We start from the raw sequence: 23042 nt of genomic DNA on the forward strand, positions 1-23042 counted from the left end.
CCACTTCCTGTCGATCTAGTCCGGTTAATAGCCCAGTCAATAAAGGGACAAAATAGTGCTTTGTCGGAAGTAATTAGTGAAAGGCTGATTTTTTCATGGATGTTAGTAGATCATATAAGGAACATTTTCTAAAAAGTCCCCGCCCCTCCCCCTCTTGCTTCCCCCCCTACACCCTTTTAAGTGTATTTGTGTAAGCTTTTATCATTTCATCAATATCTCAGACACAAACAGCAATAGAATAAATTTTGTTTCGCCATTTCAATTCTTAAAATATTCTCTACAAAAAACGTTGTAAGAGTGTAGTCGATATATTCAGTAGTTTTCTTGTAATTTAAGTTTGACCGTAAATTTTCTCACTTTTTAATTTCAACCTTCGTGTGTTAAGTTGATTTGTTTTGAAATGAGACGAGATAGAGAAAAGTGTTTTATATAAAAAGTTGGCGTATTCCTCAATCTTTAAAATGATATGGGTTTTAAGTATTTTAATTGCAGCCAGTTGACAGAATCAGTCCGAAAACGGGAGGCGGCATTGGGCGCAAGAGCGCTCGCGGCGCGGATCCGCGAGTATAGTTGGTCAAGTCAACCTGTGTTTTTAGGAAGGGGACATTAGTAAAAAGCTGATTTTTTGCCCATCGACTACTACCGTTTAGACAAGAGTTTAGACAAAAGTCCCCGCCCTTACCCCCCTTGCTTCCCCCCCTGTGCCCCCCTAAACATATAAAGTGTAAGGGTTTCGTAAATCACGTTTTTCTCGATTGTTAAACGACATATTGAATTGCAATTGGTTGTATTTGTCTTTGTTAAAAAATTTCCTACAATCATGTTCAGTTAACTTTCGTCGTAGCTGTTACCTTTTGTTCATTATTTGTATACAAATGTAAAGATTTATATATTTTTGAACATATTGCAACGCCGCGCCAGCCCCACTTAGCTCACTGATTGAGTACGCATACTCCATTACACCGGCTGAATCTTGCAGGATTTTCATTAAAGTATGTACTATTATACATCATTTTAAAGCTAATGAAAGCAGCTACAACTTTTGTTCAAAACATATTTTAATAAAACGTCAGCGGAAAAAGTTAAGGCAGCAAAATAAAATTATATGTTCAAAAATTTATAAATCTTTACATTTGTATACAAATAATGAACAAAAGGTAACAGCTACAACGGAAGTTAACTGAACATGATTGTAGGAAATTTTATAACAAAGACAATAAAAACCAATTGCAATTCAATATGTCGTTTAACAATCGAGAAAAACGTGATTTACGAAACCCTTACACTTTATTTGTTTAGGGGGGCATAGGGGGGGGGGGGGGGAAGCAAGAGGGGTAGGGGCGGGGACTTTTGGCTGAACACTTTTCTAAATGGTAATAGTCGATGAGCCAAAAATCAGCCTTTCACTAATTACTTCCGACACAGTCCCTTTATTGACTGGGCTATAAACTGCTGATAAAAAGTTTCCGGTCAAAGAGATGTCATGTCTGCCGAGTGTAGTCCGGTTAAACCGATGTCCGGACCGGAAAAGGTGTCCGGATAAGAGGGAGTCTACTGTATCATTCGCCTAACTTAAGCTTATACCGGTACTTACTACGTTCACAAAAATCTTACGGTAGGCTAGGTGGTTTGAGAGGTGATTCCGCTCCATCCACTTAGTTACATTAATAGAATATGAAAAAATAACCATCAGCTGATACAAAGCATTAAGAGTCTTCATCTTCCTCAGTGTAGTTGTAGTTGTCCCCTATGTGCATATTTGTGGGCTACAATGATAAAGAATAGGAATATGAAAACAAAAACTCATTACATAATTTCCTAGTTATAGGTAAATCAATTCTAGGCTATATTTGTTAACATTTTCAAGTCTAACATAGGTGGAAATTTTGAATTAAAGCCACACTCAACCAAGGGCATAGGGAGACTGACCAGCTGTCTTCAGATAAAATTTCCCAGTAGCACTGAAACAAACATTTAAGTGAACATTATTCCCTGGACTAAACACATTATTAAGAGAGCATATTACCTAACAAACTAATGTTAGAGGACCAGGGTAGGGGTGGTAAGAACCAAGAGTTTTCTTTAGGAGGGGACTAGAAGTTTACGTTAGTTTCACAAAACCTACAAACTTTAATTTTAATAAAAATAAATAGCTGATATAGAAGTTGATATACTAAGGAGGTGGTTCAGTTGCTGTAAAATACAAATCTATGCACTAATTCGTACTTTTACTTAATACTGGTACTTAATACCTATGTACTTAACACGTTCGCTGCTGACGACTCCGATCGGAGTCATGCCGTACTGGCACAGCGTGCGTACGACTCCGGTCGGAGTTACGGTGCAGTGTTGTACAAGTTTGTCTACTGTGACCCCGCATTTATCGGGGATCAACTAAACTATGTCAGCATGTTGTGCTGGTCCTATACTTTAATTTGGTTTAGGTTGGTAGTAAAATGTCCCGTAAAATCCCGTCTGGCAAGACTTTTTGTCTCGTTTTTCAGGGATTTTCTCTCTTCGAGCCACATTACAAAGACACTGCTGGCTACGGATCCAGGCAGTGCTGCTATCTGTGAGTTTTTCAGTAAACAACATCCACTCTCCAGTGAAAACACAGCACCATCACCACCGCAGTTTTACCGCCGTCAAGACTGAAATATTTTAATTCTATTGCGTTCGCTGATTCAATGGCGCGCCGAGGCTGCGTCGCATTTCCGACCGTACTGCCAAAGGGATTCTCGCAGCGAACGTTAATATGTTAATATGTTAGCCCTCGCCAATACCAGGCACACGTTACCTGGTGTGTGGCAAACCACCATCGATTTTGAAATTACCCTAACTTATTGACATTCTAAAATATTTGGATGGCAACATGGAGGATATTTATTGGACCCCATTTAAAAAGTTTGTGGTTTTTAAACAGCTTTATGGTTTCAAGTTGATGAAGTCATTTATGTCTTCCTTGTATGTAAGTACCTAAAAGGATTACCACACACTAATTTAGGCCTAATGTCATGACTAACCTTCTATCTACATATTCGCCCATGTATGCCACAGTATTGTTGTCACAGTCCCCTTTCTTGAAGTCATTCCAGCCATCGCAAGATCTTGATTTGAACCCATTACTGACTATGGACTCTGCAAACAGCCAATACGATCTGGCATGGGAGCATTTCCCTGTAAACAGCCATAATAATTTGATAAGTTGAGTTTAACCATAGATAAAACCATGTTTTATCTATGGTTTAACTTAAATGTATGTTTTCAGAAAAGTAGCGCTGCTAACATTTGATCTAAAGTTAAATCTATATATTAATAGGCAAGCATGTTTCTTTAAAACCTTTTTTCTCAGCTCGTGTGCATCGTAGGGAAAATCTACGCATACCGTTGGAAAGCTATTTTCCTGTAGGTGTGCAGAATCCCTTTATAAATTTAAATAGGCTCAAAGATAAGCACAAAAAATGAGTTTAAAAATTTGAAAAAATTAACATGGATCTTATGCGTTGCTATGCTGGTTACGAAATAACAACGAAATATAAACAGAAAATCAAAACAAATGGAGGAAACTCCAATCACATGTTTTATTTACAGTGTGGGGTGAAAATAGATAAGTGAGTACATTACATATTTTTGGTCGAGTTTCGACCACTGGACGACCTCTCGTTTGATTCAACAGGCAAACCTGAAACAATGATTGTAGACTTGGGGGAAGAGTTTTAATCTGACACTAGAAACTTTCCATTTTAGACAAACTTCAGAATATGTCACTGATCATTTTGAAACAAGCAAGTCATTTGGAAAGTGTGTAGGCCTACCGTATGTTAACTAATTTTTAGAGCAAAGTTTGTCATGTTTGTATTTAAATTTACTGGTATTTTCCCAGTGGTAAGAACTTGAAATAACTTTGAGTGTCTTTTTGTGTAGTAGCCTTTGTCCTTGCAGAAGTAGAAGTTCTACTATTCTCCAATATTTTCACCATCGAGTGTGCCATCTTCAGAGAGTGTGGCAGGCCTTTACTCTATAGAGGTATATTGTGACACTAAACCAATATTTCTGTGTGGCATCCTAACAAAACATACTGAATTTTGTCCATAGTGGAACGTTTTGTATTTCTTGTGCAGGATCAGACTCTTTCCCCTTCAAGTACTGTAAGATGGATATATTACCAAAATTCTTCAAACAAGGCTCTAGTGCTGTGCGTTTCATCCTTGCATCTTTGCTACAGATGGTTGGCTGACTTAACTTTTCGTCTCTCCTGAACTCCTAATCAATCACTATTGCCACCACATAGGCCACAAATGAGAACGAGAACCTTCGTGCTTGACTATTTTTTAAAAATTCATCTAGGTTTCCAACCATCTTTACCTACCCAAGCTTATGGGACAGCCTGGTTGAATGGGAGTTCCTCCGTTGGGGTAGAAGTCTACGTGTCCGCAAGGGTCAAAGTACCCAGCCCAGCCCCCAGATGTGTGGACGATGTCTACAAAACTGGCATCAGAGGCATCTAGACGACCATTCTTCTGCCAGTCAAATCCAGGGCCGGCTGGGTCACACCCTAGACAATGAAATATTTGAGGTGATTAAAAATTTCTTCTATGAAGTAGCCTACATGGAGACTCATCTTACCATGGAATCTAAAATTGTTACTGTTAATGATTTGGTGAGAAATTAGTGTAGGTACGAAATAGGGATGGTCAAGTCTCGAAATTTTGGGAAATTTCCGGGAAATTTTAAATCTCGTTACACGAGACGAGATTTCTTTTTGGCCGAGATTTTTATCAAGACGAGAATAAAAAAAAAAAAAAAAATTAAAAACGCCTGCAGAAAGTCAATGCAATACCCGCAATACAGGAGCGTGTTGTAGTTGCGTTTCCTTTGCGAAGGCGTTCTTATTTAATTAATTCTTCAAATGTAAATATTACTTTAATTATTTTAATAACATTTGAGAAGTTTTGTTAAGTGTTAGCAGTGTGAGGAATGTTTTATTACTATAAAAAAAGTCAAAACAAGTAACTATTTTATAAAAATTAATATTTTATTTTATGATTTATTTTATTTTAGGATAAGTTGAACTCTATCCTAACTGATATCACTATGTTTCCTAATCGTAGGCATTTTTAATAATTTAGGCGTGATTAATAAAAAAATGTTATGCTGATGTTTTTTAATAAAAGATTGTAAATATTCTTGCCTATTATCATTATTTTTGTATTTAAACAGTCATCTAACAATGTTACAAAATCAGATAAAAATTCCGAACGTGCATTTCCCGTTGTGTATGAGAAGGGAAATCCCGTCTCGATCTCGTCTCAAAATTTTATGAGAAATAAAAAATCTCGTCTCGTCTCGTCTCGAACTAAAAATCCAATCTCGTCCATCCCTAGTACGAAACTACTTGATTAGTTTTTGAGAGTCTCCAATTTCTGTCCAGTGATTCAAGACCTCCTCTACTCAAGTTAAATTACTTTGACAACCTAATTATTATGATTGAAGTTCATTATTTTTGAGAAAGATGTGGAGAAAGTGACTTTGTCACTGAAAACATCATCCATAGTAGAGGTTTACTGGATTGCTGAACAGAATCAAGGTAAATAACCTATTATTACTGTGGGGGTTCATTCGTGTAGAATAAAAAAAAGGATCAAATTTATTCTACTTAAGTCTTAAATAACACCACGTGTCCTACAACTCATGTGGAAACTAGTTTAAATCAGTCAAAATCAAAATGCAACTATCAGTTTCCTTTATGCGGTATCTTATCAATTAAGCCTCTATACGCCTACCACAGATTAAGAAACAAAGATTGACAATATTATCTAAATTCTAAGTCTCAGTATTAAAAATATATCCTTTATATTTTACAATCAAAATAAGTTCCTGAATTCACAAAACTTTTAACCTTGTGATAAACTATGTACTGACCTGATATCCTGTACAGTAGACCACTAGTGACATGCTCCCCAGCCACTCCAGCAATGTGAGCCCCCAGACTGTGCCCCACCAAGTGTAGTGATGACGGAGGCACCCCCACATCCGTCACCAGCCAGTCTACAAACTGTGCTAAGTAGCGGCCGACCGGGTCCACAGCCACTCGAGAAATAGGGTAGAACTGGTACGCCATCTTGCTCCAGTCTATTGCAATGACGTTGGCATCGTACGCTTGCAGGTAAGCTGGAAAGTGGTTGGATTGTGATAAATCAGCTGTTTTAGTGTTTTCTTTCATGAAAATATGTCTATAGTTATTTGTGCAACTAGTGAGAAAAGTGAGCAATTGACTCACTCGAGAGAATTTACGAATTCGATTTAGAGAATTCTCGAGTGAGGCAATTGTACTTTGAAAACGAGTTGCACATTGTACTTTTCCTACAGTTACCATAAAACAAATAAATTGGTGAAGAAACATAACCTCTTTTTACACAGAATTGAACTTTTAATATAACATTTAACATGAAGTGACAAATACAACAGTACAACAGCTGACCAGCTGATTTACAGCCAGTGCTGCCAACGTATTTCGCGCGCATACGACGTTGCCTGCATGTTACGCGCTCACTATTTCGTGCCTTCACGTTGCAAATCTGGAGTGAGACAAAGTAATTAGAGTGAGACAATGTTAACATTGTCTCACTGATGAGCGAATTGGCCACTTTGCTTTCTCAAATCAGTGAGAGCACATGTACATTGTTAGGTAACTGTAGGAAAAATAATTTGTGTACATGTTTACCAGACAAATGATAAACAAACCCCCAAGCAAGTGATTTGTATGCATATTGTTTTGGTAGAAAGGTTTTTGTCCAGTTAAACAATTTTGTAGGTTATGGTATCACAATGAAATGTACAATATTTTAGAGAATCTACACAGAAAGCTAAGTTTTTATTGGATTTTTAGTTCGAGACGAGACGAGACGAGATTTTTTATTTCTCATAAAATTTCGAGACGAGATCGAGATGAGATTTCTCTTCTCATACACAACGGGAAATGCACGTTCGAAATTTTTACCTGATTTTGTAACATTGTTAGATGACTGTTTAAATACTAAAATAATGATAAGGCAAGAATATTTACAATCTTTCATTAAATAACATCAGCATAACATTTTTTTATTAATCACGCCTAACTTATTAAAAATGCCTACGATTAGGAAACATGGTGATATCAGTTAGGATAGAGTTCAACTTATCCTAAAATAAAATAAATCATAAAATAAAAGCAATATTAATTTTTATAAAATAGTTACTTGTTTTGACTTTTTTTATAGTAATAAAACATTCCTCACACTGCTTACACTTAACAAAACTTCTCAAATGTTATTAAAGTAATATTATTAAAATAATGAAAGTAATATTTACATTAAAAGAATTAAAGTAATATTTACATTAAAAGAATTAATTAAATAAGAACGCCTTCGAAAAAAAAAAAGGCAACTACAACTTGCTCCTGCGGGTATTGCATTGACTTTCTGCAGGCGTTTTTAATTTTTTTTTTATTTATTTTTTTTTTATTCTTGTCTCGATAAAAATCTCGGCCAAAAAGTAATCTCGTCTCGTGTAACGAGATTGAAAATTTCCCGAAAATTTCCCGAAATTTCGAGACTTGACCATCCCTAGTTTTTATCAAACTCTTGGTTACTAGAAGAAGAATAGTGTCTGCTACAAGATGTTGTGTTATGGTTTCTAGAAGCAAGAACTAAATTGTAAAATACATATATTGGCTTGATAACTCTACAAAGAAATATTGTCAATTTTTTATAAAATTATGCTCAGTACACATAAACAATTAGTATATCGAGATAATAACCTACCAGTATTTATATTTATAGCCATCAATTTCTACAAAAAAGATAAATATGTAAAGGATGTCACAAAGTTAAGTTAACTGATTTTGACCAGCAACACTGTCATTGGAGACCACTGTGAACTGGAATTTTACACACTTTTACAATGACCACTGGGGTATTCGTATCTGTTGTTATAATTAAATAAAACCTGAAGCGTAGTTGATATGCAATGATAGCCATTCCAACTCACCATCCTTAACCACGGCTGAAAAGTGGAGCAATCCTGAGTCCATCCAGCCATGGGCTAGAATTTTGGTTGGTTTTGAAATGTTGAATCCAGACTTGAATAAACTTGTAGTGTTTCCAAACTCTATTTCAGTGTAGTTTTCCCCGGTTTCCCTATATAATGCAGAGGATTTCTAAGTGAATTGATTAATCTTTTGTAGAAATAATTCAACTTATACATTTACAAATTTTAAATATTAACACAACTGATAATTTGTGGTTATTTATTAGAGGAAGTTTATTATGCTTAGTTATTAGCAAAGGGGTTGCCATTATTGGGTACAATATAGTGGGGCGGGAACTTGTGGGAACAGCGTATGTTTAACAGGCAACCTGGGTTTTCCAAAACACAGGTGATCATTCCAGCACAGAAAATTTTACGAGAACTGTTGAATTATGAAATTTGTATTTGGTGATGAAATCCTGGGAGTACCTAAAATTTGAACTTAACATTCATATTTTTGACCACCAGGAAATTTATAAAATGAAATACTATACAAGTGAACACCTGAGATATTCTTGAGCTGGATTCTCCAAATCTCCAAGCTAAAATATGTTGGTGATTGGCTAGATTTTAACCTTGGACTCTTGTATTGAAGTAGTGTACTGCACTCTAATCATTAGACCAGCAGCTGTGTCCGAAATCTTATGGTAGGTACTGTACTGAATTTCTCATTTAACGATTCAGAATTTCATAACATGTTGATTGCTGTTGCATTTAAGTGAGGCATAACTTATTTACAATTCTTGATAGTTGTGCTTATGCAAGTTCTCTCAATTATAATTTACAGTGAAAAAAAAAATTAAAAGGCACCTGCATTAGATATTATGTAACAAATAAAAACTAATACATTCTTATTGTACAATATAAAATTACCTTGAAAAATAGTAAAATTTGGTGTAACTAGAAGCATCTCCTATTGAACTGTCCAGAAACTTGTCATCGCAGAAGCTACAGAAGTTGGATGTAATGTTTTCAAAATTACCTTTCAAGTTACCCAGCAAAACACTTTCTGTAAAGTAAAGAAGATATATGAGTTTGCACAGCTAATCATTAAAATTTACAGAAATTATCATCGACACATTCCTGGTTATAATTAGCAGTATGACTTAATGTAATGTAATATGCTAGAAAAAACCTTTCAAACATTTGGCACACTAAATAAAATAGTGTTACCAGTCACTTTGACTATCGATACAACTTAACATTTCATCCCATGTTTAAAGTTGACCCCTGTGTTTAAACAAAATGAACGTAGCTGAAGTGAGCCACCGATTGTGCTGGTGTACATTACTGATTTCAGTGATTTCTGTAGAGTATGCAAACGTAAACTTTTTACCCAAGTCAAACTGGTAAAACAACTTATTATAAGCTGTAACAACTGTTACGACCCATCATATACCTCTGTAACAGAAAATAGCAAAGGAAATAGAAATTTAGATACTTTGTACGCTGTGGCGGGCTTACACGAATATAATTTTTTTTTAAATTAAAAAACCGGCAATAGATGGTCCATTTAAAAGAGATTTCTACTTCATTAGGTATCCCTAAGTCAATGCCAGTATCTATTAAATTTAATCAGAAGATCCTTAGCATACAGTAACAAAAAATAACAATAACAACTGTAGGCCTACCTATAATATATATACATACTAATAAAAAATATAGGAAAAAAAACCAAATAGTAGTTTTACATAGTAGGTGGCAAGAATAGCACTAATAAATAGGTAAAAATATTAGTTAACAGAAAATATAAAATACATATGCTAAACTCATTTACCAGTTTTGACACTGCTTTTGTAAGGCACTCCTTGAATGTCATAACACAAGTCTACACAGAAATAAAGAAACAAACTGTAATATTTCGAAATCATTTTGTACTAAACAGTTTACTGTACCAACTACAAATATCAATTGTATTTTTACAGCTCAACAATTAGCCTAAGTAGGTTTACTTAAATAAATCTGTTGTTAAAATGACTGACAGTTCAATGTTAAGATCTATCTCAAGTTAAACTTAAGTTGAGTGATGGGTACACTGCTGATAAAATTTAATGGAAAGTTAATTGAAAGATTTGTAAAAACTCCATTTGATTTATCTGTTTACCCAGGCAGAACTGAATCTTCTTTTGTTCACAGTATCTATATACTGTGATAGATAAGAGTTTTAATTTTGTAAGGGCACAGTTAAAATTTAAGTTGATAGTCTAAACTGCCATTAAAGTTTCTTGAAATTATCTTGATGAACTTATTTTTTATTGTATACTCAAAATAATAAAAGGTTTCTTCTCATGAGAATGGGTTTTCAACAGTATTATTTTACTTATGGATGTATGTAAATTAAGGCCTCCATCGAGCTCCCGTCACGTCCAGAAAATCGACACTCCAACATGCAGTAGATTCCCTCTTATCCGGACTCCTCGGGACCGAGGCCAGTCCGGATAACGGGTTTTCCAGTTTTAGCGACGTCCCCCAAAAAAATCGTTAAAACGGACAGCTTAAATCCATACTGTATAAGCCAATAATGATTATTTCGTATTTAGACACGTGATCACCGGTCTCAAATCTTTCATACGAGAACAGTCATTTCAGTACCGCCCACTTCCTGTCGATCTAGTCCGGTTAAACCGATGTGCTAGTAAAAATTGTACAGTTAAAGAGATGCCATTTCTGCCAAGTGTAGTCTGGTTAAAAGGAGTCCGGATAAGAGGGAGTCTATTGTAGTATGAATTAGCTGTGTTCTGTTACAAAATCTCTGCTGTCTAAAGCGCAAACCATATTTGTCAATAGGTGTGCTGTGTGACCTGTCCAAGGCTTTTGACTGTGTTGATCATGATATATTGCTAGAAAAATTAAGCAGACATGGAATAAAAAATGTGGAATTAAAATGGTTCATTTCATATTTAAAAAACCGTAAACAAAGAATTATTTTACAGAAATGCCAAGCTAAATATAAGTCAGAATGGGGTTATACACCCTACGGAGTTCCTCAAGGTTCCATTCTTGGACCTTGTTTATTTTTAATCTATGTAAATGATTTATGTAATGTTACAAAAATGCATACTTTTCAATATGCAGATGATACTGCTTTAATCTGCACTGAACAAGAAAAAATTGGATTTTAAACAAGACTTAATTACTAATGAGTTTCAACTCCTCGGGGACTGGTTCACAGCAAATGGTCTATCTATGAATGTGTCAAAGACACAACTGAACTAATCCACTTTTCAGTTGCTAATGAGAATCAAGACATTGCTGTAAATTTGAACCAAACATCAATATATTCTCACAACTCAGTCAATTACCTGGGAATTGATATAGATTGGCAACTTAATTGGCAATCATACATTAAGAATCTATCAAAGAGACTCAGATCAGCTATACTTGTTCTTATTTTTCTTCCATCATGAATTACGGTTTAACAGTATGGGGTTCTTCTAGTCATGCCGAACAAATTTTTATCCTCCAGAAAAGAGCAGTTAGAGTCTTAGCCAAAGTGTCTCGACTTACTCACAGTAAAGAGTTTTTATTCAGTTTAAAATTCATACTTTGTATAGTTCTTATATCTTTAAACTGGCTTTAATGGTTAAAAGTGATTTTGACACATTCATGGAAGATCAACATGAACATCCTCATAACACTAGATTTAAAAACAATATAAAACCAGTTCAACACAGACTTAAAGTATTCCATTTATCTCCTCAGTACATGGGCCCAAATATATATAACAAATTACCTTCTTCAATTAGGGACACTAATTCATTCCCTAAATTCAAAAAGTAGTTATAAAACTTTCTTTTGGAGAAGGCCTTCTTCTCATTGGAGGAATATATGGAAGCTGTGTAGATTTTAAGGCTCAGCATATGAAATTTATTTCAGTAATAAGTTAATTTTGGTATAGGGACTATAAATTATTGTAACAATGACGAATCACCTGTCTGAATATGATGTTATGTGATTATTTGAAAATGAATAAATAAATAAATAGCCACTTGCCAACGTGATTGGGGTAATGATTTGATCAAAGAAAATGTGCTAAAGGGGTGAAGGGAGTTAGAAGGTGTAGTCACACACATAGCGCTGTCATGTTTTTCATAATATAGGCCAGCTAAAGTCGTTCATGAATCATTGAAGCAGTGGTTAATTGATCGATTGATTCTGTAGAGGCAGACCTTGTCCTGTTGCATGTCAGCCACTGATGGGCTTTTTGCGCTCCCCACATGGTACTTCAGAGTCCGTCTAACCTGAGTTGCTTAATGAACTTCAGCATCCTGTCTATGAGCTCCTCCTGAGGAAGGTGTCTGCCCCTTGTCATTGCACCAAGAGTACTGTCCCTTACCTCGTTCAGAGCTGTGCAGTCGTAGAGTAGGTGATCAGCAGTCTCCTCTGATTGCCCACATTTACTACACACAGTGTCTCCATTGTGGATCCTCAAGCAATGCAGGTGCAATTTCAGGAAGCCATGTCCAGTAACCATTCCATTGATCTGTCTGAGTTGCCTCCTGTCCAAACGTAGAGCATTGGAGGCGACTGTCTGGGAAGGGGAGAAGAGGGTGAGCTTACTTACCTTGTGGTGCTGAAGCCTAACCCATCTTTTCCTGTGTTCCTCCTGAGCCCATGACATGACTGAGTGACATGCATGCCCACGAGAGATTCCACAGAAAGGCTGTGGTCCCACGAAGTTGAAGCAGTGGTCTAAGTTAGGGGAATTTTTCATGCGGTTCGTAGTGTGATTAAAAAATACTTTTTTCGTAGGCTACAAAGTGCTATTTTGCACACCAGTTACACAAATAACTATTTAGACTACATTCTGTGACTGGCTGACAGAACTCCAGAGCATTCTGTGACTGACTCACAGAATTTTTTCAATAAATATTGGGGACAGCTGGTCTATAGATGGGATGTCTACTTCAGTATCCAATAGTCAATGCAGTTATGCACAATTTCCTTACTTCAAATATTTTACTACCGGTACTGCATATACATATGTCAAATGGCAACTGATTAGAATAGGGATTAACCCCTTCCCACAGAACCTAATCTTAGAACACAATTTATACTTGGCGAGAAAGTAAATTTTCTTCCACATAACCTTTGGCTACTTTGAGGAGACTTATAAGGGTGGAAACTGGTTAGTATAGTAGTGGATGAAGTAAATATACACAAAATCTGTCTCAGATTTGAAAAAGGAGTTTGGCTACCATAGGAGTTCAATGGAGACTTTAGGTCCGGTCCATACAAGTGACAAATCTGTGACTAGCTCGCAATGGCCACGTAGCGGACTACAAGATCAAATGGAGCCATTTACACGAGCCAACGGCAGTAGTGATGGAGCTTGTTGTCACAAAACTACTGTCAGGATCCTCTTCTTAGCCGATTGTTACAGCTTGCCGCGGCTAGCTAGTCAGCTCGTATACGTGCCTTAATCAATGCTTATTCGTTTGTGGGACGGCTGCCATCTAGTCGGTGGACTTGTTGCTTGTGTGAACTGGTGTCGCCGGGCTGCGGAAAATTCTAGTCACAGCCAGTCAGCTAGATATGTCCCTGGTGTTAACTTGGCCTTAAATTCATAGACAGCGCTAAAAAAATTGAATAATCCATCGATCAAAATATCTTTTTCTCAAGCGCTTACAAACAAACTTGCAAAAAAATTATTAATTACAACACAACAAATTAACTTACAAAATTATTTGTGTTAATAACTAAAATTAAACATACAAGTAATAAATTGCATAATGCAAGTAATAAAAACAAAAATTCATTAATACCCTGATTGTAGAAAGAAAACATTTCCTCAACATTACCGTTGTCTCGATGGTAACTGATGAAGACCACTAGTTTGTTTTGTACAAAGCTGGGTCGTGGTTGGAATATAGGTTAGGATTTCTATCCTTGGCCCAGCTTTAAATCCAGCCAGTCCCTTATGGTAAAAAATGATGAAAGACTGTTCCCTTTCATAAGGTAAAAATGCCATTGGTTTAGAAAACATATTAAAACAATAAAAAAAAACATGAACTAAAATAGAGAATAAAAGACTTTGAAGACAGGTTATATAATTAAGAATGTCCCGGTTGTTATAAAACCTAAACCTCATAGCTTTCAAGGATGCAAATACACACAATTTGAGCCAACTAATTTACACAGGAAGCGGCCACAACCAATTAAGCTGACCGTTACAATAGAAAAATTAACTCCTATAACGACTAAGGAGATAAAACCGATTGAAAAAATGCTCAATTTTCTGGCTTGGACACATGCTTTTTATCTAGTATTATCATTGACTATGCTATTGGATGCAGAAGAAGACATCCCATCTATATGGATCAGCTGTCGCCAATTTTTTACTAAAAAACTAATGTAGTTGTGTGAGGGTATTTACTCAAGGGAGGTACAGAAGAGCCTTTGATGACGCCAGCTGTCAGATCTCCTCTTGAGGGAACACCATTACCGCAACGATACGGAATCCAGTCATCGGCCTCGGTGGTGTAGTGGATAGCGTGTCGGGCTGATAATCCGAAAGTTCCGGGTTTGAATCTCGCTGGCACCACTAACTTTTTGTCAACAATTTTTTTTTCTATTATAAAATAGAATTTTAGGCATTTATAATTTTATTTTATGAACAAAACTATTTTTTTGATTAGTAAACCTTCATTCGATTTTTTTCATTATCAGCAGTTTGGTTAGGTTATGACAGTTTAATTTAATAATTGAAAAATTGTAAGATTAATTTTATAATTTTTCTGAATTTTATAATTAACTAGGCCTAATAGTGAAGTAAAAATTACGCGCTGTGCTCCTCTACTGCAACGCTGTTAACGGAGGAATTTTGAATTAAACTATGATGTCATCGTTGCCTCATTTGTACCTCCCTTAAGTCAGACCCTTGTGTGAGCCAGTCACAGATTGCTCTAGTGTTTAAACTCTATTTTGTACCTTATTTTTTGTTACTGACATAGTTACTGGGTCATTACAGTTGCTATAGCTCATAATAAGTCATTCCATCAGTTTGAATTGGTAAAAGACATAGTGTAGTCGGCAGAAATCGGTAATTTATATCAGTGCAATCTGTATTAGCTGTAGTTATACTAATAAAGTAGCGGTATTGTGGTACTATATATTTAGTAGTAGGATTGCTTTTGTAGATTGTAATATCAATCAAACTGCTTAGTCACTTCGAATTACTTTCAAAAATCTAAACTGATATGAGTCATATAAGCACTTCAAACATTATTTACCTTGTCAAGTTACTTGAGACTGCTCTCGAAAGCCATTAGTGAAAATTGATATCAAGTGATTCAACCAATAAGGTGTTGAGTTCAAACCGTAAAAAAATGATTGGCAATTTTTTAGTGAACCTTATTATATATAGGTGATTATGATTTTTCTGTACTTTTGTGTCGTTGTTTGTAATTTGTTTTTTGATCTTCCCATCAATACAACCTCACCTCTTAGCTACAGCAATTTTAACTATGTAGAAGGTATGGTGTTTTTAATCATTGCAAATTTATTCATTTCTTGGTTGATTAAATGATTGAAATGTCATTCTGTCTGAGTCATAGCTTGGCATTCAAAATGGTAAATTTAAACGTCCAAAATGTTTAGCTGAATTATTTAGCGCACTGCGTCCTTGCAAGTATACACATGAGCTACTTAGTATTATGTTCGATTATATAATTTAATTTTCAAGTACTATTCTTATTATTTCTTTAATACAAACCATACTTCATACTTGTTTTCGTAGGAGTTTCTTGAATTTAGGAAAGTAATGTACGTTCTGTATATCCTTATAACATTGGGCTATTTTAAAATATCCTGGTGTTTCTCACTTCATGCTTTCAAGCTCTTACCACAGAGAAGTAAGGTAAAGAGGAAACACACTTATGGGATTACTGTGCACTTTCAACTCTGGTACGGTGTGCTGAAAACTTGTATCGAGCAAGGATCAGCTTGAACTGCGGAAATTCCTATTGTACAGGGAACAGGGAAAATCCTCCACCGTGAGCGTTGTAGTAAATGGTAAGGAGGGTGGGGTTGGACTTTGCCCTAGACACCGGCACTAGTGCTAGACAGTAGACACCACTTAAGTACCATTGTACCATTGAATGTTTATACCTTTCTTCTCTGTGTCCTTACTCAACTCAGCTGATATTTAATTTGGACCCCTCTCACCTACTAAATATTTTTCATTACATACAAATACAACCATAGACACACACACACTTGAACCACTATAGAGATGTATGGAGTACTTAATTGCTGATCATGGTTTGGGTATAAGTTTTTACATTTTGTTGCAGATAAACTTGGCTACATCAGTCCCGTGATTTGGATAGAAGAAGGATGTAACGCTGCCTATGCAGAATGGCAAAACTCCTATGTTCAGAACGCATCTCTCTATACCTCTTTTCTTTTATTCACAAGGTAAATACTTAATTTTTATTATTTTTCATTGAAGCTATATGGGTGCTGTCCTAATTTTTACTTTCTCTCAGTATTATGGAAAAAGTAGTATGGAGAAGTTATTGTTTTATGTCAAAATTTTCGAGTTTCGGGTGGTGTTCAATGTGGGAGTTAATAATAGTTATGAGAAAAATATTCGCACATACCTTTCACTAAGAAATTCCAACACTGGAGGGTAAACAAAGGGGATTGGGTGAGCTCGCCATGCAGAGGGACACACAGTAGATCTTGAAGTTTTAATTCACTACGAACCACTGCACACACTTCGAAAGTGAGAATTTAGTTATGCTAACCACTGTTACAAGAGAGGTTTATGGTGGGTAGATTCCACCAGGAGGTGGTCATTGACCGAGATTGCCAGAATAATGGCGCGGTGCGGCACATAGGTCCGATCGAGGAAGGTTTTAGACGCTAATTGAATAAATTTGTGGTGGGGAAATTTTAGTTTTCCATGAAAGAGAAAGAGATAGAGATATAGATCACGCCATATGATGTAGGCATCGATGATGTTGAACAGAATATGAGGGGAGGGGAGTTGCTGTGGTGTGTGTGTGTGAGTGAGTGAGTAGAGTGGAGACTTCAAATAAATAGTGAATATCCAAATTAATTGTACAATCTATGCACACAGTTAATTAAATGTTAATAAATTACTTATTAATAATGAAATTACCCAGTTATAATATCTACAGAACCATACGGAACAGGTGGATATATTGGTTTTGAGTTCCCCTGCACTTAAATAAATGGTTTTTGAAGTTATATGTATGAGTGTTTGTATGGTGATTTCCCTTAATCCATACATTGACAAAAAATAGCATATGCCCAAAATTGGCTGAAACTATTTTGAGTTTGATTGAAATTAAGTATGTTGTATTTTTACTCTAAATAAACTGGTACAATCCACAATGTTGTAAAATTACGGTTTAAAAGTTATCGCAATCTTATCTTTGTGAGATTTCAAGTCGGCGCGGCTCAAACTGCAAATATGATTGAAACTAAATATTGTGTGTGTATTTTGAAAATTAATAAATTGTAGCTGGATAACATAAATATATAAAAAAAACATACTGAATTGTTTTGTTTATATATTAAAGGAAATATCTTCTTGTATTTTATGTTTAGGCCTACTTCAGAATAAATGCATTATGAAAATAACACACACAAATGTTCTATATGAATAGGAAAATAATTTAGCTTGATATTATGATAGGGAAAAGAAGCTAGTTTAGTATTAAAACGTTACTTTTCCAATTAAGAAACATTTAAATGCGTTATACGCTTTTTAAAGATACTCGTTAATACCACTATAATGCCGATCTCTGATTACGGTAATAAAATAACACTTAACGCATAACTATGAAAAAGACATGCAGATTAACACCTTTAGTTATAGACAGTCACCTGCAATATGGACACCCTCTTTCAATTTTGTATCAAAAATCATCATAGAGCCGCGCCGACTTAAAATAAGTGAGCTTGCCTAATACAAAGGTTTATTTTATTAAAATTATTTCATTCTTTTTAGAGCGTTTGAAGTCGGTTGTATTTTTTTACAAAAATAAATTATAGTCATTGTAGTGTTTGTCAGAAAATTGTTAGATCAAACAGTTGAAGACAGATGAGCAAAACAATTATCACACTACAAATGCTTTAAACTACGAGTATATATATTTTACTTACTTCATTGGTAGACAGTCTTGAAAGGCTCTATTTTGTATTTTCATCTTTAAATAATAGAGGATTTTGAAATACCTTCATCTCTGGAAAAAACATAAAACTTTTACCGGTAACTTTTTTTTTCCAGACATTCGACTCCAGAATACACAGTAATTGATGTTGGCAACTCTCAAAGTTTGATTGATGGAGGTTTTAATGTTTCAAAAGAGACGAAGATCGTGGTTCATGGATGGCTTGACAATGGAACCATTGCTTTTGCCCAAGAGTTAACAGATGGTAAGGAAAGGTGAAGGTGATTGTTATAACTTGCGTGGTTGAACAAAAATACCTAGGTATTAAAAATATCTTGTGTCCAAAACAAGACTTAAATGGCCAATGATCTGGGCAACAACTTTAAATTGTTTTAAATGTGTTCTAATTACAGAGCTTGGACTTGACATTGTGTTAAAAGTTTAGAGTTTGAAAGCTTAGTACAAACAAAAATAAAGTTTCATCTACAATAATTTTGATACAAAAATTTGTAACGTCTGATACAAATTGATAGAATTTCTATATCAATATCTAAAAGTCAAAGCTATAGTTCGGCCGCTTAGAAAGCGACCTCCTCCAGCATTGGTTTAGCATTAGCGCGCAGGTCGTTTTCTAAGCGGCCGAACTATAGTACCTTCTATCCCCTTCTCTACTTATTGCATTGCTTTTCTTCGCAACTCAACGTTAATATTGGTCTTATGTTTTGCTTATTTTGTTATGGCTTATTTTCCATATGACTGAAGAATTAGACCTACAATGAATTTGTCTTCTTTTAAATCCTAATTTAGCCAAATACCTCTGAATTTATGTTATCTGATGTGTTTCTTATTAATTGTACTTTGTTACACTTCCTACAGCATATCTAGCAGCAGAAGATGTTAACGTGGTGGCAGTGAACTGGCCTGAGCTGTCCATGTCTTTCTACCCTCTATCAGCCAGTGCCATCATACCTGTAGGACAATACACCGCCTCCTTCGTAGACTTCCTGGTCATGGACGTCAACGTTGATCCTGACCTCATCCACCTAGTGGGTCACAGTTTGGGAGCTCACGTCGCTGGGGTCACCGGAGAGTTTGTCACCTTCGGGAACCTGTCCAGAGTTACCGGTCAGTTGAATGATTGAAATTTTGGTGTTATTAGTTGGGAAGATGTGGATATTTTGTATTTAGTAGTACTAGTAAGGTTGGTTATTTTATTTGAACTTAAACTGACAGTGACAGAGTGAAATAAGATAGAAGGTCGGAAATAAAAAAAAATACCATAGTAAACATGTTGAAACAGTACAATTATGGATTAAGATGTTGGAGGTGAAAGAGTTAATGAAACTCTGATCACAGAAACATAAGTGTACCAAAGGCTTCCCTAATATGAATATTTTAGCTTACAAGCATACAACTGTCCTCAGGACTAGACCCAGCAGCTCCTATGATAACCAGTTCCCCAGCTGGAAGACTAGACCCAACTGATGCAGACTTTGTGGATGTGATTCACACTACTGGAGACTATCTTGGAGTCTTCATGGCTTGTGGAGATGTTGACTTCTACCCCAACGGAGGAACTCCTATACAGCCCGGCTGTGGATTGGATGTTGGTCAGTATTTAGTAAAGTTAATGTTTTGTCTTGTCGAAACTACAGTATAAATTATAATGTAGGACACATTATAGTCTAGGACTATTAATTACTGTAGAAACTTCATTGCTAGGTTGAGTAGGGTGGGTGGGTGAATCACCAGTTTCTGGTGGTATGTTTTTCTACTGTCCTAATGTGAAGACGAGGTTGACTAAATTAGGTGACCCAAGACCTATAGATTTTTTTCCGCATAGTTTCGCATCCTGCCTCTGTCCTATAAGTTTCCTTGACGAGTAGAAAATAGTGGAGTGAGGGAATCATCGTAGGATTACCAGAGCATACACCCAGACTATTTTTGTGTACATTTGAACAGTACATACGGCACCTGATAGCTCACTGCCAATCACACCACTTCATTTTCTTTAAGTAAAAACCAAAATACTTTCTATTGTTTGACGTTTGCTTATAGTAGTGTACTATGAGGTATACTGAGTCGGTTGCTCAGTCCGGTAGCAGAACAGACTACGAATCTACGGTAGTGATGTTGTGTGTTTGTATCCTGGTGCGCGCCACTAAGTTTTATCAGTACAGTTCACCCTTAATTTGCTGAATACGTTCGACGCACTGGTTTGAGGCCTATGTAGACAGCCATGTACCAGGTTAAAAGAAGCCCTTAACTTCTTAAGAAATATTTATACATTGTTTTTGTTCTGGTAAATTCTTATTAAAAGCAAATTCCCACACATTCTAAAATTTATTTATGGTTCTTAACCGAACTGGTCCCATGATTTTTCGATCTTCTGAACTTGTATATAATTATTAATTTTAATAATTTTGAAATACAACTACATTACTAACCGAAATAAATATTTGTTGGTGATCACAATTTACTATGTTTACACATTAGCAGAACGTATGCATGAGTGTAAGTCATAAGTATGTCTTGCTTGATCATTCAATTCCAAACTAATTATTAGGGATGGACGAGATTGGATTTTTAGTTTGGAGACGATACGAGACAAGATTTTTTATTTCTCATACAATTTCGAGATGAGATTGAGACGGGATTTCCCTTCTCATACTACGAATGCATGTTCGACATTTTAACCTGATTTTGTAACATTGTTAGATGACTGTTTAAATAAAAAAATTTGAATTATAGGCAAGAATATTTAAAATCTTTTATTAAAAAACATCAGCATAAAAAATGTATATTAATTAAACCTAACTTATTAAAAATGCTTACGATTAGGTAAAATGGTGATATAAGTTAGGATAGAGTTAAACTTATCCTAAAATAAAATAAATCATAAAATAAAAGCAATATTAATTTGTATAAAATAGTTATTAGGCCTACTTGTTTTGGCTTTGTTTATATTAGTAAAACATGCCTCACACTGCTTACACTTAACAAAACTTCTCAAATGATAAAATAAGTAAAGTAATATTTACATGTAAAGAATAAATTAAAAAAATAAAATAAGAACGCCTTCGCAAAGGAAACGCAACTACAATGCGCTCCTGTATCGCGGGTATCTCATTGACTTTCTGCAGGCGTTTAATAATTTGTATTCTCGTCTTGAAAAAATGTTGATCAAAAGTAAATCTCGTCTCGTATGACGAGATTTAAAATTTCCCAAAAATTCCCGGAAATTTCTGTGGGTAACAACATGTTTCCATGTTAACGAGTAGCCTAGCAGGAGTAAGCAAGAGTGCCTAACAGATGTCTGTCAAGATCCGAAGTCCGAACTAAGCTGGTCCGGAATCTTTTAACATATATCAATTATGTGTTTGAAGTTGCGTAAATAACACAATGATGATGTAGGTTTCTGCTCACACCGGAGAGCCTACAGGTATTTCGCAGAGTCCATTACAAGTGCAGACTTTGTAGCAACAGCTTGTGACAAGTGGAGTGATTACAAGTCAGGTTATTGCAAAGACAATGCAACAGCCATCATGGGAGAGCTTGTCAGTACAAGGTGGGATAGTTTGGTCATAGAATATTTAGTCATAACTTGATGTAGCAAGTTCATTGTGATTAATGAATACAAAATAGAATAAACATCGTAACTTTAAACAATTCTCTCTTGATAGGATTTAACTTTTAGTGAAAAAGTATAAGGAACAATATTGGATTGTTGTGTTGGATCAGAAATGTCCTTTAGTCTTTACGATGATGCATGATGAACTAGACAAAGATTAATTTAATATTTCAGCATTGTGCCACGGTAATATTTACCATTTCATCATTGCTAAACTTGGTATTGTAAAATTTAGACTGAAAAAATAAACTTTTAGAGTCAACTAGCTGTATCCACGGGCTTTGCCCCGTTCAACTTCACAAGTGAGCTCGTTCGCATGGCTCAATCACGTCCTGGTTGAAGTTCGTTTGCTACGCTCACTCACCTTTAGGTTGGAGCTCGTTCGCTACGCTCACTTGCCTTCAGGTTAGCTCGTTCGCTACGCTAACTCGCTTCCAGGTTGAAGTTCGTTCGCTACGCTCACTCACCTTTTGGTTGCAAATTGGCTGTAGTCATAAATTAAAAAAAATAATAGTGCTGCACCCTGTTGGTAATCCTTGTAACTTTAAAGCTATTGAACATCATAGAACAGAACCAACTTGTTTAATTGAAACAGCTGTTAAGAAATTCCTTTTAAATATGAAAAATCATAAGGTTAACATGGGAAACTCCAGAGCCACTGGGGCGGAGCCCGAAAGCCCGATCAGAATAAAAACTACATAGTTTTCCTATTTAATGCCCAAAGAATCGGTGTACCGAATTTCAGCCTCCTAGGTAAATGGGAAGTGGGAGAATTAGTGATGAGTGAGTGAGTGAGTGAGTGAGTCAGTCAGTGAGGGCTTTGCCTTTTATATATTTAGATAATACCAGTATAAAAGTTAGTTAACTGTGTAAAATTTGTTTCAGGGCTCAAGGAACATTTTATCTCTATACAAACTCTACAAGCCCATTTGCAATGGGAAATGTTTCATACAAATATTATAAATAAAAATATTTATTTACTTGAGTTGAGTTGATTTAACTAACCTAAAACCTAAAACGTATTATTGCATATTTATATAGATATAATTCAGTTCCAGATTAACCACTAGGACGGCGGCAAGCTAAAGGGGGTTGCTGTACATGTAGACTTTATACTTTTTTAGAAAAAAATAATAGGAGGTGGATACATTTTATTAAGAGGAGAATGTTCACAATTTTTCCTTGATTGCGGGGAAGTT

General features: G+C 35.6%; 2 protein-coding genes across 3 annotated transcripts; one reads left to right on the forward strand and one right to left on the reverse strand.

The window, feature by feature from the left end:
- Window positions 1-1805: 1805 nt before the first annotated feature.
- Window positions 1806-10067, reverse strand: LOC128985979 (lipoprotein lipase-like). Its single transcript, XM_054406008.1, has 7 exons — window positions 9845-10067; window positions 8941-9076; window positions 8029-8177; window positions 5923-6171; window positions 4370-4555; window positions 3024-3177; window positions 1806-1961 (listed from the first exon to the last, which is right to left on the reverse strand). The coding sequence occupies exons 1-7, from the start codon at window positions 9936-9938 to the stop codon at window positions 1904-1906; spliced, it is 1026 nt and encodes a 341-aa protein (XP_054261983.1). The 5' UTR covers window positions 9939-10067; the 3' UTR covers window positions 1806-1903.
- A 3227-nt stretch (window positions 10068-13294) lies between these two features.
- LOC128986364 (pancreatic triacylglycerol lipase-like) lies at window positions 13295-22828 on the forward strand. 2 transcript variants are annotated; one of them, XM_054406709.1, is made up of 7 exons: window positions 13295-13389; window positions 16362-16485; window positions 18329-18477; window positions 19089-19337; window positions 19637-19822; window positions 21627-21780; window positions 22729-22828. In XM_054406709.1, exons 1-7 carry the CDS (start codon window positions 13359-13361, stop codon window positions 22808-22810), a joined length of 975 nt encoding a protein of 324 aa, XP_054262684.1. In that variant the 5' UTR covers window positions 13295-13358; the 3' UTR covers window positions 22811-22828. The 2 variants fall into 2 exon arrangements, with proteins under 2 accessions (XP_054262684.1, XP_054262683.1); XM_054406708.1 differs by lacking the exon at window positions 13295-13389 and adding an exon at window positions 15403-15542.
- Window positions 22829-23042: the final 214 nt, after the last annotated feature.

This window comes from Macrosteles quadrilineatus, unplaced genomic scaffold (genome assembly GCF_028750875.1).
Source record: "Macrosteles quadrilineatus isolate MER2022 unplaced genomic scaffold, UCM_ALF_1.0 Scaffold_2__2_contigs__length_208266976, whole genome shotgun sequence".
NCBI classification, from domain to species: Eukaryota; Metazoa; Arthropoda; class Insecta; order Hemiptera; family Cicadellidae; genus Macrosteles; species Macrosteles quadrilineatus.